At 41.7% G+C, this 15,382-nt stretch overlaps 1 protein-coding gene across 1 annotated transcript in view; it reads left to right on the forward strand.

Annotated features, from left to right (window-relative positions):
- The first annotated feature begins 458 nt into the window (after positions 1–458).
- The window catches only part of LOC106588358 (MTSS I-BAR domain containing 1), a 48,081-nt gene continuing 33,157 nt past the window's right edge, over positions 459–15,382 (forward strand). The window contains 3 exon segments of the mRNA XM_014177251.2: positions 459–949; positions 6,205–6,266; positions 8,468–8,541. Of these exon segments, the coding sequence (XP_014032726.2) occupies positions 878–949; positions 6,205–6,266; positions 8,468–8,541 (208 nt within the window). The 5' untranslated portion in view covers positions 459–877.

Here is a 15,382-nt window from a genome sequence, read left to right on the forward strand (position 1 = left end):
TTGCTCAGTTGTGCACCGGGGCCTCCCACTCCTCTTTCTATTCTGGTTAGAGCCAGTTTGCACTGCTCTGTGAAGGGAGTAGTACACAGCATTGTACGAGATCTTCAGTTTCTTGGCAATTTCTCTCATGGAATAGCTTTCCCACTCATAATATAGAGAGATATGTGATAGTATACAAATGTAAGAAAGATTTGTAATGATTATGTTTTAGTCAAATATTATGTATGTTTGGGCTTCTTGCAGTCCATTTGCAGTCTATAAATTATGTGAAATCTAAATATCACATGATATCTAAGGATTAGGCCTACTGTATAAAATGTGATATAAAAAAAAAAGTTTCGTTTTTTTCCAAACCCTTTGTTATTTATTATGATCCATGCACCGCGATGCATAGAAGTAGGGCTACAGTAACCTTGTACTAGCCTCAAAAGGAGGGGCGACGCGGACGCGCGCTCAAGGTTTGCATGCTGGCGCGCATGGGTAAAACACTTGCAGTTCGCATGTCAGCTGTGGCAAGAAACTTCATTAAACCTCGACTATGCCGTGATAGTACGCGAATTGTTTTCGTTTTTATCACACGTTTTTAAACAACTGGTATTTCCTCTAGGATTTCCTATTTGTATCCTTCTTTCAGTATGGTCTTAAACGCAAAAACATGGAATGTATATCTGTGTGGAAACTAACGTGGGGTTTAAATCTCACGGCTGCTTTGCTTTCCATCGTTCTGGTGTGCTGCATACAGGATACTGCAGCAAGTCTTTGAAAGGATATTTGCCCTTAAAATATACTTTACTATTGAGTTTATTTTTTCAGTCGGTTTTGGAGGACAGAATACACATTTTTACTACAGTTTTGGCAAGATAATACATTGCTGAAAATGGAGACTGTCATTGAAAGAGAATGCAGTGCGCTCGGAGGACTTTTTCAAACAGTGATAGGCGACATGAAGGTAACACTTCGGGGACTAATGTATTCATTGTTTATCTTAATATTTATTTAGGTTTCGTAGGGTATTATCTTAATTTAAATTGTCTATAGAATAATACGTTTTATTGATATGGCAATACGTGCCCTTATGTTTTTACCTAATCGATGTGACATTGACTGTGCTAGATAAAGGGCATGCAATTACATTTGATTTTGCAGAATACGATAAAAATTCAAAGAGTGGCAGGCTGGCAAATGATTGTGTAAAGCCTAGGCTACTAAATTGCGCTCACGGAGGGACTGCATAGAATCGAGGTACGCACGGTGGGCGTGTTCTGATTCGTTGACCACGAACGGTTGCATATAAAAGGCTAAATGATCCAGGATATGGATTATAATAGAATGTTCTAAAACCACGTCAATCAAGTAGCAGTAAATGCATGTCCTGAAGGTTTCCCCTTGACTTTTGTTCTGAGGAGAGCAAGACAATGTGTCACTGTTGAGATGTGGAACTCATTTAGGCTACGCATCTGGTTTATTTTGCTTTTCTCATAAACTCAACAGTTGGAAATGAAATAAGTACTATTTTTGCACAATGTCATCTCAGAAGGAAACATGCCAATTTGTATTTTCTATGCTTAGCCTAATAAGCAGAGAGAAAAATAATTGAAAAAATCATATTTTCTGACGCGCCTCCAGTCTGCCCGAAAGTGTTAGCGCACCTATTCTTACCTGTCCCCACCTGTTCCTCTGACAACTGAATGCAGTGAAATGGTGGCAGATAAATTCAAAGGGTGTGAACTGTGAAAGTTTGCCCTTTAGCTGTGGCTGAGTGCATTTTGGGGTTTATGGTGGACAGTAGCGTTGCGTGGGTAAAATCCCTGGTGAAGTAAGCCCCCCCCCCCCATATTACAACCTGCTGTATGTGTTTTGATAATCGCGTTGTTTGCTCTATAACCTGTTATTTCATATGCCTTGCGACCTTGATATAGGCGTAAAGGGGTCGAGACTACGAGGACACAGTGGAAGTATAAATTCAACCACACCTTTGTTTTATCACAAAACCAGATAACAACCTCTGTCCAGTGAAGTCCACAAAGCATATTGCATGTACAGTAACAGACAGTTACATGACCTACAGCATAGTCAAGCAAGTTAATGTTTCCATTTCAACTTCAATATTTCAACATCATCAAATCACCTCTGCTTAGTCTAATACGGTCAGTGGCGGTTCTAGACCATTTCAACTGGGGGGGCCAAGCTGGGGCCAGTTGTACTGTTAGAGGGGCCAGTTACATTAGACGTTATTGTTGTCATATCGTTTTCTTCATTGCATTGCAGGCATTAGCAGGCAAAAGACCATGTTTATAATCATCGTTGCCACTGTCTAATAACGGATGTAAAAATTATTTCATACTCCACATTTAGGTGGGCCACAAGGGGGTCCAAAATTGTTGTCACAGGGGCACTGGCCCCCCCTGCCCATCTCCAGCCATGGCTAATGTAGGAAAGGGACCATTTTAGCCACCAGAGGACAACATCACAACGAGATGCAACAATTAAAGTTTTCTGTCAAATCTTTTGTCAAGGGAGGCCGATGCTCGCTGGCTTCCCTTGACTTCAATGCTACGGGCGGCAACAATGTCATACTCGTTTTGACCAGACAGCGTCAGATAGAGGGCCTGCACATACGGAGGGGCGCTGTTTCGCTCGCTCGGGTGCTTTCTCCGGTGAAATACATTCAGCCTTTTGCAAATTGTAGGAAAATTATGAAACACAGAGAGGCGAAAGATAAATCATTTTTTTTATTGGTCAGTTGTTTTGGGAAGCCAGGCTTCCTTTGGCATCCATGAATACACGCCACTGGCGGTGGATAGACGTTTGATGTAGGAGAATAATGATTGAGATTCCAAACAAATGAAAACCATGATGTCCATGATCTGGTTTGAAAAACTTTTACAAAGCCATGTGGTCAACTCTGCTTAACTATAAATGATTTCAGAGAAACAATGGGACAAACAGAGAAATGGGCAACTTTTATAGATTCTGATGACAACAAATGCTTTCCAATGGTCTAACATTAGGCAGAAATATGTCCATTCATGATAGCCTTCTACAGCCATTTCAGACAGGTTTCACTGGACCTGTGTAATAAACCGTTTTCATAGGTGGAGGGCTTTTCCAAAGGGCACCAGGAATTACACTCTTGTCTGCTGGCAGATGTGTACATGTGTGGGTGGGGATTGTCTATGTGTGCCTATATTTGCTCGCCAATGTTTGTGCTTAAATTGAATCAGCGTGCTGGTGTGTGTGTGTGTGTGTGTGTGTGTGTGTGTTAATACATCATTCATTTAGATACTGTTCACACATCCCTTATTGTCTAAGCAGACATGTTACCATTCATCTGTTTAATAACTGGAACCAATCCTACATGCCTTTCCTGAGCTCCAAGTGTTCTTTAAACTGAGTATAAATTCTGCAGTGTGAATGACCAAAAAAAAAAAAAATGGAATTCAGTGGTAATTGAATCATTTCAGAATTGGTTCTATAAAGGTTTACTTTTAGGTTTTATTTGTGAGTTGTGCTACTTCACGGATCTGTTTTGTGGATACATTAAGCCTAGTCCTGAAATAAAACACAGGCTACTCAATGGAGAGTCTAGGACTATTTTTAGTCTTGGGCTAGGCCTAATACTGTACGTGTCTGGGAAACCGGCCCATAATGCTTTATTCTCTATTACCCCTTCAAATGTATACGCGTTTGAGCACCATTACATTATTCATCTGTTGGCTTGAGGTTGAAGGTAATGCTATTGAGGGCATTGGATGTAGGCCTACTTTGGTTTATTAATAAGTATTTATATTAAATCAGAGTGGATCATCACTCTGGCTAAAATAATCCTCTCACTGGGGGGTTGGGGTGAAATGACTAGATGAACCATAGAACTGGAATGGATGGAAAAGATAAACCCTAGAGCTCTGCTTTGGATCTAGTTATGACCATACATTGATGGATCCATGAGAAGTCTTGTTGAACACACAGCCATGTTCTTTTTACCCATTTTCATTTCTGAGATGAGCACCATGCGGTAGAATTGCCTGAGTCAAAGCCTGATCTTTTTGTTTGCCTGATTCGATGCATTTTAAATGATCTGCATTTATTCAGTCACTGCATTGAACCTGAAATGCCGTTTGCGATGCTAAAACGATGATCTCTCAGTAGGACATCAACACATCGAAGCCATACAAGTGAGTGAATTCATGCAGAATTCATGCAGTGCATATTTCATGTTATTCCTCGCCCCAGCGACGTGAAGGATGGGCGCCGGGGAGATTGAAGTGCAGCGTCATTGCCTCGGTCGTGTTGTCACGGTAACCAATGTGGAGGGCTAGTGCCGTGGATGAACAAAAGGATGCCTGAGTGAGGCACTGAGAGACGGCAGACTTCACATGTATCCCTCCTCTCAGGGGAGTGCGGCTAGGGCGCTAATCAATCACTCAAGACATATCACCTTGACAACGACAAGTCTGACAGTGTGCTATCTCGTTAACCCCACCGCCCCGTAATCTGATTGTTCGGCCCCATTATCATCTCAGGGCTGTGATCCATTGCTATCACAGTAAAAAAAAAAAAAAGGCTTACGGTGTATATTTTCTACTGTGTTTTCTATGTTCAAAACAATAGGGTTGTGGGTAGTTTATTTGAATTGAAGAGTCTATTGAGAGAGTGAATTGAAATGCAGATCTTGTATCTCAAATACAACCATGTTCATGTGTTATTACATATTTACCCAAAGAGTGGAGGAAGTTGAGCTGGAATTGATATGACCAGCCTAAGTAGTGTCTGTCTTCCTGTGCAGGTCTCTTCATCATTCATGGACACACTTATGCACTTTTACACACACACACACACACACACACACACCTCTAAGAAGACACTTGTGTTTGTCCAGTCAGCGAGCATGTCACTCCCAGCTAGAGGCCGTTCCCTGTTGACTTCCACAGTCTCTTGCCTTCCAGCTGTGGTGTGGCCTTGTTAGCTTCACCCAGACTGCCCTGGTGACAGATGTTTACTGCATGGCCCCCAGACCATAGCTGGCTAGCTACCACGCTGTCCTTTCACCACCACAGCCCTGAATTTAGACGTTAGAGGCCTGGGAGGGAAGGACGAGGTGCTTCAACCAGAGGCCAACATGTCTTCAGACAGGCAGGCTAACCTACAGTCACCTGCTTCTAAGAGTAGTGTCAGTCCTATATGGTACATTTCAGGTCCCGTGTGGCTCAGTTGGTAGCACATGGCACTTGCAGCGCCAGGGTTGTGGGTTCGATTCCCACGGTGGACCAGTATGTGCTCTGGATAAGAGTGTCTGCTAAAAATTACTAAAATGTAAAGTAAACATGTTTAGGGCGGCAGGTAGCCTAGTGGTTAAGATCACTGGGACAATAACTGATAGGTTGCTGGTTTGATTCCCTGAACCGACTAGGTGAATAATATGTCAATGTGCCTTTGAGCAAGGCACTTAACTATAATTGCTCTGGATAAGAGTGTCTGCTAAATGACAAAAATGTACATTTGCAATGTTCTTGCACCTCATACTGAATACGCCTTCAAGGTCTTCGCACTGACAACAAAGGCAACACTCAATTCATGGGATTCTTATGATGTTTGAAGTCAATTTAAGCAATGAGGCCCAAGGGGTTGTGGTATATGGCTAATATACCACGGTTAAGGGCTCTTCTTAAGCACGACGCAATGCATAGTGCCTGGATACAGCCCTTAGCCGTGGTACATATATTGGCCATATACCACAACCCTCCCGCCGAGGTGCCTTATTACTATTATAAACTGGTTACCAACGTAATTGGTATATGGTCTGATATACCACGGCTTTCAGCCAATTAGCATTCAGGGCTTGAACCACCCAGTTTATAATCCACTTTTTAGAACTCTTCGGTTTACTGTAGTTCAACTTCACTCATGGTAGCCTACATTCTCAACAGAGATACCACAATGCAGTGTTGGGACTTTGAATTGAACCCAATTTGATCCTAACTGTATCCATATTGGCTGTGGGCTATTGTTTTACATACACTGAAAGTGAGAGTGGGGTCTACATTCTCAGTATGAGTCTATGGATTTACTTTATTGATCTCTCCCATTGTTGCTCTTGTATATGTGAGATTTTTCAGACATGAGCTTGCGGACATGTTGCATTAGAAATGTCTTTGTCTTTGTGTGTACTCCTCGTCCTCACATGTTCCTCTTTTATGTCCTCAGAGCAGTTACCCAGTGTGGGATGACTTCATCAGCAAGGCTGGGAAGCTACAATCACAGCTCAGGTAAACCAAACAAACAAAGCAAAACAACACAACAAGAAACACGGAGTTACTGCACATCTCTACACACACACACACACACACACACACACACATCCATTTACCCAACCTCATAAAAAAAAAAAAATCCTTCTTCTTCAAATGTTCCATGTTATCTGTCTAGAATTTCACACACACCCTGCCCTGGTCTTGTCAGCGTGTTTCTGGATCACCGTTGCACACAGTCACAGCTGAAGGTCATGAGGGAAGGAAGGGAAAAACTTAATGAACCTTTCATCAACTGAGATTAACGATCAAATCATAAAGTCATTATCTCAGCGTGGTGGATCAGTGCAGCGCGCCAGAAGCTTTTATTTCAGGCCAAGGGTTACACTGGGTTAACCCGCTGAAAAACATCTCTACTTCCTTGTCCCGGTGAGGCTTGTGGAAGAAAAGGGTTCCTGAGAAATCCTACCACTGATGTGACAGAAGCCAGCTGGAAATGTCCTCCTCCTAGCCTCTTGGCCTTTTTTCTCATTCAACAAGTCTTCTTGCATCCATAGCTCAATAGTCTCCCCCCTTTACTCTCCACAGGTAAAGCGAAACATGCTAACATTACAAACAGAACATGCATTTTTCTAGTTTTCTATTTTTCAGCTCTTTCTCACCACATGGTAAATGGTGCGTCTACAATAGCATGTGTGAAGCAATTTCTTTTGCATCTGTGTACTGCACTGTGCATGTATGTGCTTACGTGGCACACACCTCTGCAATCTAGGACAGTAGCAGTGGCACGGTGCACCAACTACATGCTATAGGGAGTGAGTTCCGGAGTGCCAAAGGGCAGATACCCATAACCTCTGCAGTGCCAATTGTGTGCGACCTACTCCGGGTGTTTTCCTAACACCATTTTAAAGGAGAATTTAGCTTTTTAAAATGGCATGTTATAGAAGGGTCCAGACCCTTTTTTTGTTGTTGCGATTCCTCATCCTCGTTGTGCAGCTCTGAAAAAACATGAATAAATGCTCCGAAAACAGCCAAGTAAGTCATTTTTAGAGCCCCCGTACTGCACAACGAGGATGAGGAAGTGAATCGCTGGTTGGGGTAAGTTAAATTGCTAAAAAAAAGTGTCTGGACCCTTCTACAACTTGCCATTTACATCCAAAATAAAAATTGGGTATAAAAAAGCCAAATTCTCCTTTTTAAATAGCTCATCTTAATTTAGAGTAGACATGTCCACTCTTTAAGTAACCGTGCTCTGCTTTAAATAACGAAGAATTGCTTGCATCCGCTTAGCCTTGTGATTATCTGAATAGTCGTTACTTCCTTAAGAATGAGAGAAAAGCAACCCTTTGGGTTGCACGTTGTACAACAGAGTACCATCATGCAGCATGTGGCTCAGTTGAATTTCCTAACCTGAAATGATTTATGACATCAAATTGGTTGATGATAGTTTGCCTACCTACTGACTTCAATTTCAGCTCAGTTTCTTGTCAACAAAGGTCAGTCTCTACTTTATACAATTTCAGGGAGGGCTGGAACAGACAATTTAGTAATGGATTTGTTTCTCTGGCTGCATGGTAATCTTAAAATGCAGAAATGCAAGGGCATAGAGGTAAAAAAAAATAAAAAAGCCTCAACAATAATCCAGATTAAATCTACCGTGACCCCTTTTATCCATAGTTTTGTACCCCATGCAGTGTGGTTGCTTATGGTTACCACCTAAGGGGGTTTGAAAATGTGTTAATACGGGGATGGTTGAAGGTTAACATTTTCATATAGTTAGATGATGAATACTCATGAAAGGTAATGCAAAAAAATGGGAATCTAGTGGATGTAACCCCAGTCTTTCCCCAAATTCAATTTCCATGCGCGGTGCAAAGGCCCCTAAAGCAACATTCATCACCCATCCATGCCCTCTGGCATCAAACTGTCAATTGAAACCAATAGAAGCCTATAACATGTTTAGATGGGGGGGGGCAATAGAGCTAGATGGAGGGACCCACCCCGCCTATACAATTGTAGGGTAAACACTGACCCAACCTTGACCAGACTACTAACTCTGTCCACCCCTTTCCCCAAAGCATATGGTGTTACTAGTGAAGTGATTCAAACCATGGTGAATATGGGTGTTGTATGCTTGTAGGTCTATGTTGTACATACTGTATGTTCTGCTGCCAATAATAATCAGAATGGTGACCAGCTGTGTCTTTCTCATCTCCCAGGACGACAGTTGTCGCGGTAGCCGCCTTCCTGGACGCCTTTCAGAAAGTGGCTGATCTGGCAACCGGCAGCAGAGGTAAGCAGATGTACCTCATAGTCGGGGGGCTATGAAGTGTGTGTGTGTGTGTGTGTGTGTGGTTTGGAGGACGAATGGCAGTGGGGTATTGTGGGGGCTGGCTGCGATGCTAAGGACACATATTGACAGAGGAAATCCCGTTTTCTCCTGGTTGCTGTTGCAGTCGTTCATGTTCTATACATGTAGAAGACTTGTCTTAATCATTTAGAATGATTTACAAAGACCCACATCGTAATAACGTTATGTTCCCCTCTTTAGCCAGCTCTCTGCTTAGCCTTTCATTTGGACTTGAAAAGAGCCACTAATAGTCATGCTCACTCACCCTCCTGTTAACCTCTAACCTCTAACCTCTAACCTGCCTTTCTGGCAGACACTTGAGCACTGAGCTGTCCACCTCATTGATGGATGCATGTACAGTATGTTCATGTCTTGGAAACTATGTTTTCCTCATACCCACTATCCTAATACACTATGGTAGTGTTTTCGTCAACAAACAAGCAACATTTTAACATAACTGGAGCTGCCTTGTCATTTCTGAAAGCATGATACTACCTAACTGAAAGCATATACTACCTAATGTGGGGAATAGTTTTGCCACACACACTTTTATGTGGTAATAGTGAGTGTATTACATTTATGACAGCCTTTACGGATGCTATATGAATGTTTTCTGAAGGAGTAGTCTCCCTCACCCTCAACAATTCTGAACTGTCAATCTAATGCAACGTCAAGCTTCCATCAGCGGGATTTGTGGTCCTAATGTTGTTGACAGAGTGGTTGTAAGATGCAGGAAGAGTGGGTTTGTGGTCAGGTCGGAGTTGGTCTGTCTGCCCACTACAGAGCGCTGTCATGGCCACTGACTGTCACGGTGACAGAGCGAGCCACGACCAGGCAGTCACTCTTCGCTTGGCTAATTGAAGGGTTAGTAGGTCAGTGGAGCTTTTTCATTTAACGTGAGGGGTGTCACATCTTAAAGAACTGTCATGTTCCATCAAACACTTTTAAGTGTTTCAAGTGTTAACATGAGAATATGGTTCAAGAACACTGGCCACACCATCCTGGGCGGTTGAACCGTGGTTGTGGTCGCGTCTGTGACGGTGCAGCTTTGTTTTGTGGTGAGACTGAGTACCTCCGAGGGTTTACAGTTGAAGTTCACAGGGAGGGCATGTCCTGAATAGAATGGACTTCATTTAAAGACTTTTGTCACTTTAAGTGGTAAGGTGGGATACACGGCAGTGGACAGAGTGCGAATGGTGACCTCATTTTCCTCTCCTCTCCTTCTTTTCACCCTCCTTTCTAATATGTAGGCTACTACCCACAATGATTTCCAAGGTTTTATGACATAACAGCGGAAGCCCACAGGCCTTTATTATCAATATGTAAAATGTAAGCAAAAAAAGCTGCATTTTTTTTTTTAAATCTCCCTTGGCTTTCATTATAAAAACCCCTCTGACTCTTCAGTAATATGTTATCCATTCCAATCCAAATACATGTTTTTTTCAATACCTCAGTAATGACATATTGTAATGCCACATGTTTTTATTCAATCCAGTAATGGCTATTCAATCTGGCTGCCATAGATTCAGTTCAATCGTTACGTAAGCGACATAACCCTATTTATACATTTCCGCATATTCATATCCTCTGCTGTAAATGATTGCAGCTAGACAATCAGACGCTCCCAACTCAAAGGGCACAGTGGGAGGCCTTTCAACACAAAGGATGAAAGGTCCAAATTTGACAACACCTTTCAGCTGTGTAGGTGTATGGGAATATCAACCCAACACAGTGGAAATAGCCGCCAGTGCTAAATAAAAGCATTTTCTTATGCTTAGCACCTCAATCCAGTTTGTCTATGTCATTTCTTTCTATACCCGTTTTAGAATAGGCTGTTATATCATATGGCCTAGGGCAGCGGTTCTCAACTGGTGAGTCGTGAGGTTTTGAATGGGTCACAGGTATCTGTGTAAAAAAACAACCAGGTAGAAAGTGTGTTGACATTTCAGTGTACTTACATTTCTAAATAATTGAATCTCTGAACAATATTTCTTCAATCACAGTATTTTCAATATAGAGTTCAGGAATGCTTTTTGGGTGTATGTTTTTGGTCTCAAACCAGTGAGTCTAACTTTCTTTATCAACAATATGGGCACATTGTTTTATTGACAATGAAAGAGGTGGGAATGTTGTTCCCTTGTCATATAATTGCTACATTTAATATCAATATGTCATTAAAAATCGTTTTCCAGATTGTATTTTGGCAATTTAGTTTTTCGTGACGCAATTGCGATGCGAATATTGCGTGGCAATTGAGACAACCTGGTTTAATTTGGGTCCCGAGGCGAAACCAGTTGAGAACCACAGGCCTAGGAGAGGAGGTTGACGAATGAGATTGTCTGCCACAGTGTATGTATGTTTACAGATGTTTTTGTTGTACGATAGGGACCGTATTTTCTCCATGTCAACGTACATTGTCATATAGACATGAAAACGTCCTTATGGGAGGTTCATCAGTTAGCCACACTGCACCGTGATTAGCCGTTGGCTGTTTTTGTGTGCTAGTCCCTAGACGGGGGAGATTGACTGAGTGTAGGAGGCCCATTTTTCAATCTAAAGTGGAGTACACCTAAAATAGCTGTGCTTTGCCCTCCTTTTATTCTTCCCTCTCATTACTCGGTCTGACTGTCTGGTTGTGGTGTGAGGCAGCCCGTATGATGACCATGTATGGTCAGGACCCAACAACGTCCAGTCACGGTTTTGTTTATGCGACACACAAGGCCACTAATGTTTGTTTCTTCTGTGCCCTTTGTTTGTGCCTTGTCTTTTGTTCCAATGCGTGTTACATACAGTATTATCCACTTACGCAATCGCACAACCTTTTGAGGATCTATGAGGTTTCTAAAGGACAGGCCTACAATTGTCAGTGCACCTCCCAGATTGTTTGAACTAGCGACTGAGACAGCCCCCACTACTCCAGTCCACACCCCTATCCTTTACCTTTAATCCAGGATAAACAGTCCTTCAGTAGGCTACGCTAAACCCCCCCACCTCATTTTCATATTTATCTGCGTCTCAAAGAGGCCGTCGCGAACGGATGGCCATATGTGCTCGGCTCCTGTCCTGTCCTTCCACACAGCAGCTAGTCACAGCCAGACCGGTGCTCATGGCAACAAGTATGGAAATCAGGAGGGCTGGTCCCACCTCTGGAGCCATGCTGTAGGAGCCCTTAGCAGCTCTGCGGTGGGAGACGGCATAAGCAATAGACAATAGGAGTAGACCATTATGAAGAGCAGTGTGTGAAGACACCTGACATAGGACTTTGTTCACGTTGATGCACCCTTGTTCAGTGTGATGGGAGTTTGATTTCAATTTCCAATGGATATGAGCACAGTACAGTCTCAATGAGGTTTGCTTGCGTCGGATCATGTGATCAGCCCTTTGTGTTAATTAATGGCCATTTGGCGCTCAACTCTACGGCTAAATGCATCATAGAACTAGAAATTACAGAACAGTCATCACTGCCGAAAGCATGGGATAAACACGTTTGCTACACTCGCATTGAAGTTTCAGATTGCATGCAACAAGCATTCAACCGCTAAATCCGTCCTACTTCCTCTGACACAGCACCGTTAATGTCTTTATATGAAAACCAGGAGACGCAGTCATTCTGTCTGCTCTATTTCTACATCCAGCACCTATTTGCTATGTATTGTGTGGCTATGGTTGCCATGGTGCCCCACTGCCAGGAAGGATTCCTTTCTTTAAGAGCTCGGGGTGTTGTGGCAGATGTCAGCAACCCTTCTGTGTTGCCTTTGAGAGAATTAGATCCTGCAGGTAAAAAGGGCTAGCCTGGTCCCAGATCTGTTTGTGCTGCTTTGCCAGCTCACTCACGTGACAATGAGTATAGGAGTTGTCAAGACAGCACAAATACAGTGGCGTAGTGGAGTTTCGCGGGGCCCCCCACAAGGTTCGAGCAAGGCCCCCCGTGGGGCAGAAAGAAAAATGTGCAGTATTATAGCTTATCTCATGCTACAGTATTTTGCCATGAGGCTGAGAGGAAGTGTTGCTGTTTTAGAGCTTAGAGATTCTTGAAAGATGGGACAATCTAAACTTTTTCCCCCACAAATATTTGTCTTACTATTAACCCAAAAAGGTATATATATTTTGATAGACCAAAGTATCAGCTATCAAACCATGTAAAGGAACAACCTTCTATTGATTTATTTTTCATAAAATGTAACTAACTGGATATTTATCAACTCTGTCAGACACCATGAAAGGCATTTCATTTTTACAATTATTGTCCAACAAGTGTTTTAAAGGCCTTGATTGTTTAATTCGAACTTTAGATTATTCAAATAAGGAATACAAATCTCCAAAACGGCTTTTTTGTTTTATTTTATGGCACTATTAAAAGCTCCAGGGCTAATTTAGATTTAGAACATAAAACAACATTTCTAAAGCAAACATTATCCATTAGGTCTAGCACAGTAAATTGTTTAAGCATATGTTGCAGAACAGTGGTTACAATATTTTTTTCAGAATATGAAAAAAAATATATTGACTCCATCAGTGACGCAGTTGACGAGCTCTGACGGAGTTGACAACATATACTCATAACGTACATTTTTGCCTCTAAAAGTTAAAGTTCAATACAAACATCTGTAAAATATGGAAAATGATTCATTTGAAAATCCCCAATAAAAACACAACCATTTTATCAGACCTTTCAGCACTCTGATGGAGTTGATGTCAGACAAACATCTGATGGAGATGATGTTTTATGAAGTTGACCAAAAAATGTTTTTCATCAGTTGCTTTATGACTATAAAACCCGAATGAAATGTAACATATTTGAACCAAAATTCATATTCTATCAGGCAGAAGGAGTTGACAGTTTATGGTTATGACCGTGGTGATTCCAATATTGTTTGTTTAAATCTATCAAAAGTAGAGAACTTTCCAGACCATGAGTGGTCTTGTTGCACTACATGTAATGAGGACATGAATAAGGGGTCCTTATGGTATAGCTGTCCCTGCTCATTCCTGATTCATTTAGGATTTTAGCAAATCTGACGCGGTTGACCAAATCTCCAGACACATCTTTTAGGAATCACAGTTTTGAGATGCATATTTACAAAGGGCTATTGCAAGACACTACATGAGATAATTGTTCAGTTAATATCCATTATTTACCCGTTTTATATATATATATATATATATATAGATAGATAGTCCCTTAAATGTAAATGTTATAATGTAACAAATTCATTATTTTCCACTATAAAAAATAATTGTCCCTGCCAGACAAGGATTGTCCCGACTTTCAAGAATCTTTGAGGTAATCTCCTTCTATTCTAGGCGTTGGGGGCACCCAAAGCTCGTGGGCCCCCGTCTTGCGGGGGCTGCAGGGGTGTGTGCTATGCCAGTGCACAAACAGATCCAGGACCAGGGTAAGAAAGGGCCTGAATGTAGGTGACAGAGATGAAGGGGTTTGATGAAATACTAAGATATACTGTAAGATCAAGGGGTACGGAGAAATGACTGTTGCATCAGGACTAGAATTAACGTCACATGCAGTGGTTCGGATTGGAGGGACTGGAGTTCCACCTACTTAGGCTTAGAGACGACTATTAAAAATGGTCATTGAAAAACAAGTCCAACTGAGAATATGAAAATTAGAAAATGTGAATATCCACATATGCTAATTGACAATTGTAAAATGTACTACAACGTACATAAAACGTTACGTCAGTTGATATGTAGTTATTATGAAGATCAATTGGTGGCCCACGGTTTCAAAACCGGTCGAGCTGATTTGCAAAGGCCTTTTTGTTTATGTCCCTTGGAGAACATGCAAGTGGGCAAATCACTAGAGGATGCACAGTGAGTGGTCTCCACAGAGACAGAAGGACAGGCGTGCCAGTCAGGGAGAAAAGCCTCAGTGCCACCAACTGTACAGATGGACTCCTTTGGCAGCTTCTGCTTTTATGATCTCATCTCTGCAAAAGGGAGAAATCATATTTACTGCATTGCGCAAGACGGGGCATTTTTATAGTTTCAAGGGATTTTCAGTGCTACTTTTCACTCTAATGGGGTAGATTTGTGGAATTGTTTTTGTCAGGTTCTTTTATATCAGTGCAAACTAGTAAATCATATTTTGTGGATGAATTCAATTTGTGGGTTGCTTTTGCTGAATGCACTTTCCTTAGTAGCTAGCGGGGGTGAAAAAAATGATCCAATTGTCATACTTGTTTAAAGTAAAGATACCATAATAGAAAATGACTCAAGTAAAAGTGAAAGTCACCCAGTAAAATCTCACTTGAGTAAAAGTCTTAAGTATTTGGTTTTAAATATACTTAAGTATCAAAAGTAAATGTAATTGCAATTTCATACTTTAGTATCAAAAGTAAAAGTATAAATCATTTCAAATACCTTATATTAAGCAAACTTGATGGCACCATTTTCTTGTTTTTTAATTCCGGATAGCCAGGGGCACATTCTAACACTCAGACATAATTTACAGATAGCCAGGGGCACATTCTAACACTCAGACATAATTAACAGATAGCCAGGGACACATTCTAACACTCAGACATCATTTACAGATAGCCAGGGGCACACTCCAACACTCAGACATAATTTACAGATAGCCAGGGGCATACTCCAACACTCAGACATCATTTACAGATAGCCAGGGGCACACTCCAACACTCAGACATCATTTACAGATAGCCAGGGGCATACTCCAACACTCAGACATAATTTACAGATAGCCAGGGGCACATTCTAACACTCAGACATCATTTACAGATAGCCAGGGGCATACTCCAACACTCAG

Source organism: Salmo salar, chromosome ssa27 (genome assembly GCF_905237065.1).
Source record: "Salmo salar chromosome ssa27, Ssal_v3.1, whole genome shotgun sequence".
NCBI lineage: Eukaryota > Metazoa > Chordata > Actinopteri > Salmoniformes > Salmonidae > Salmo > Salmo salar.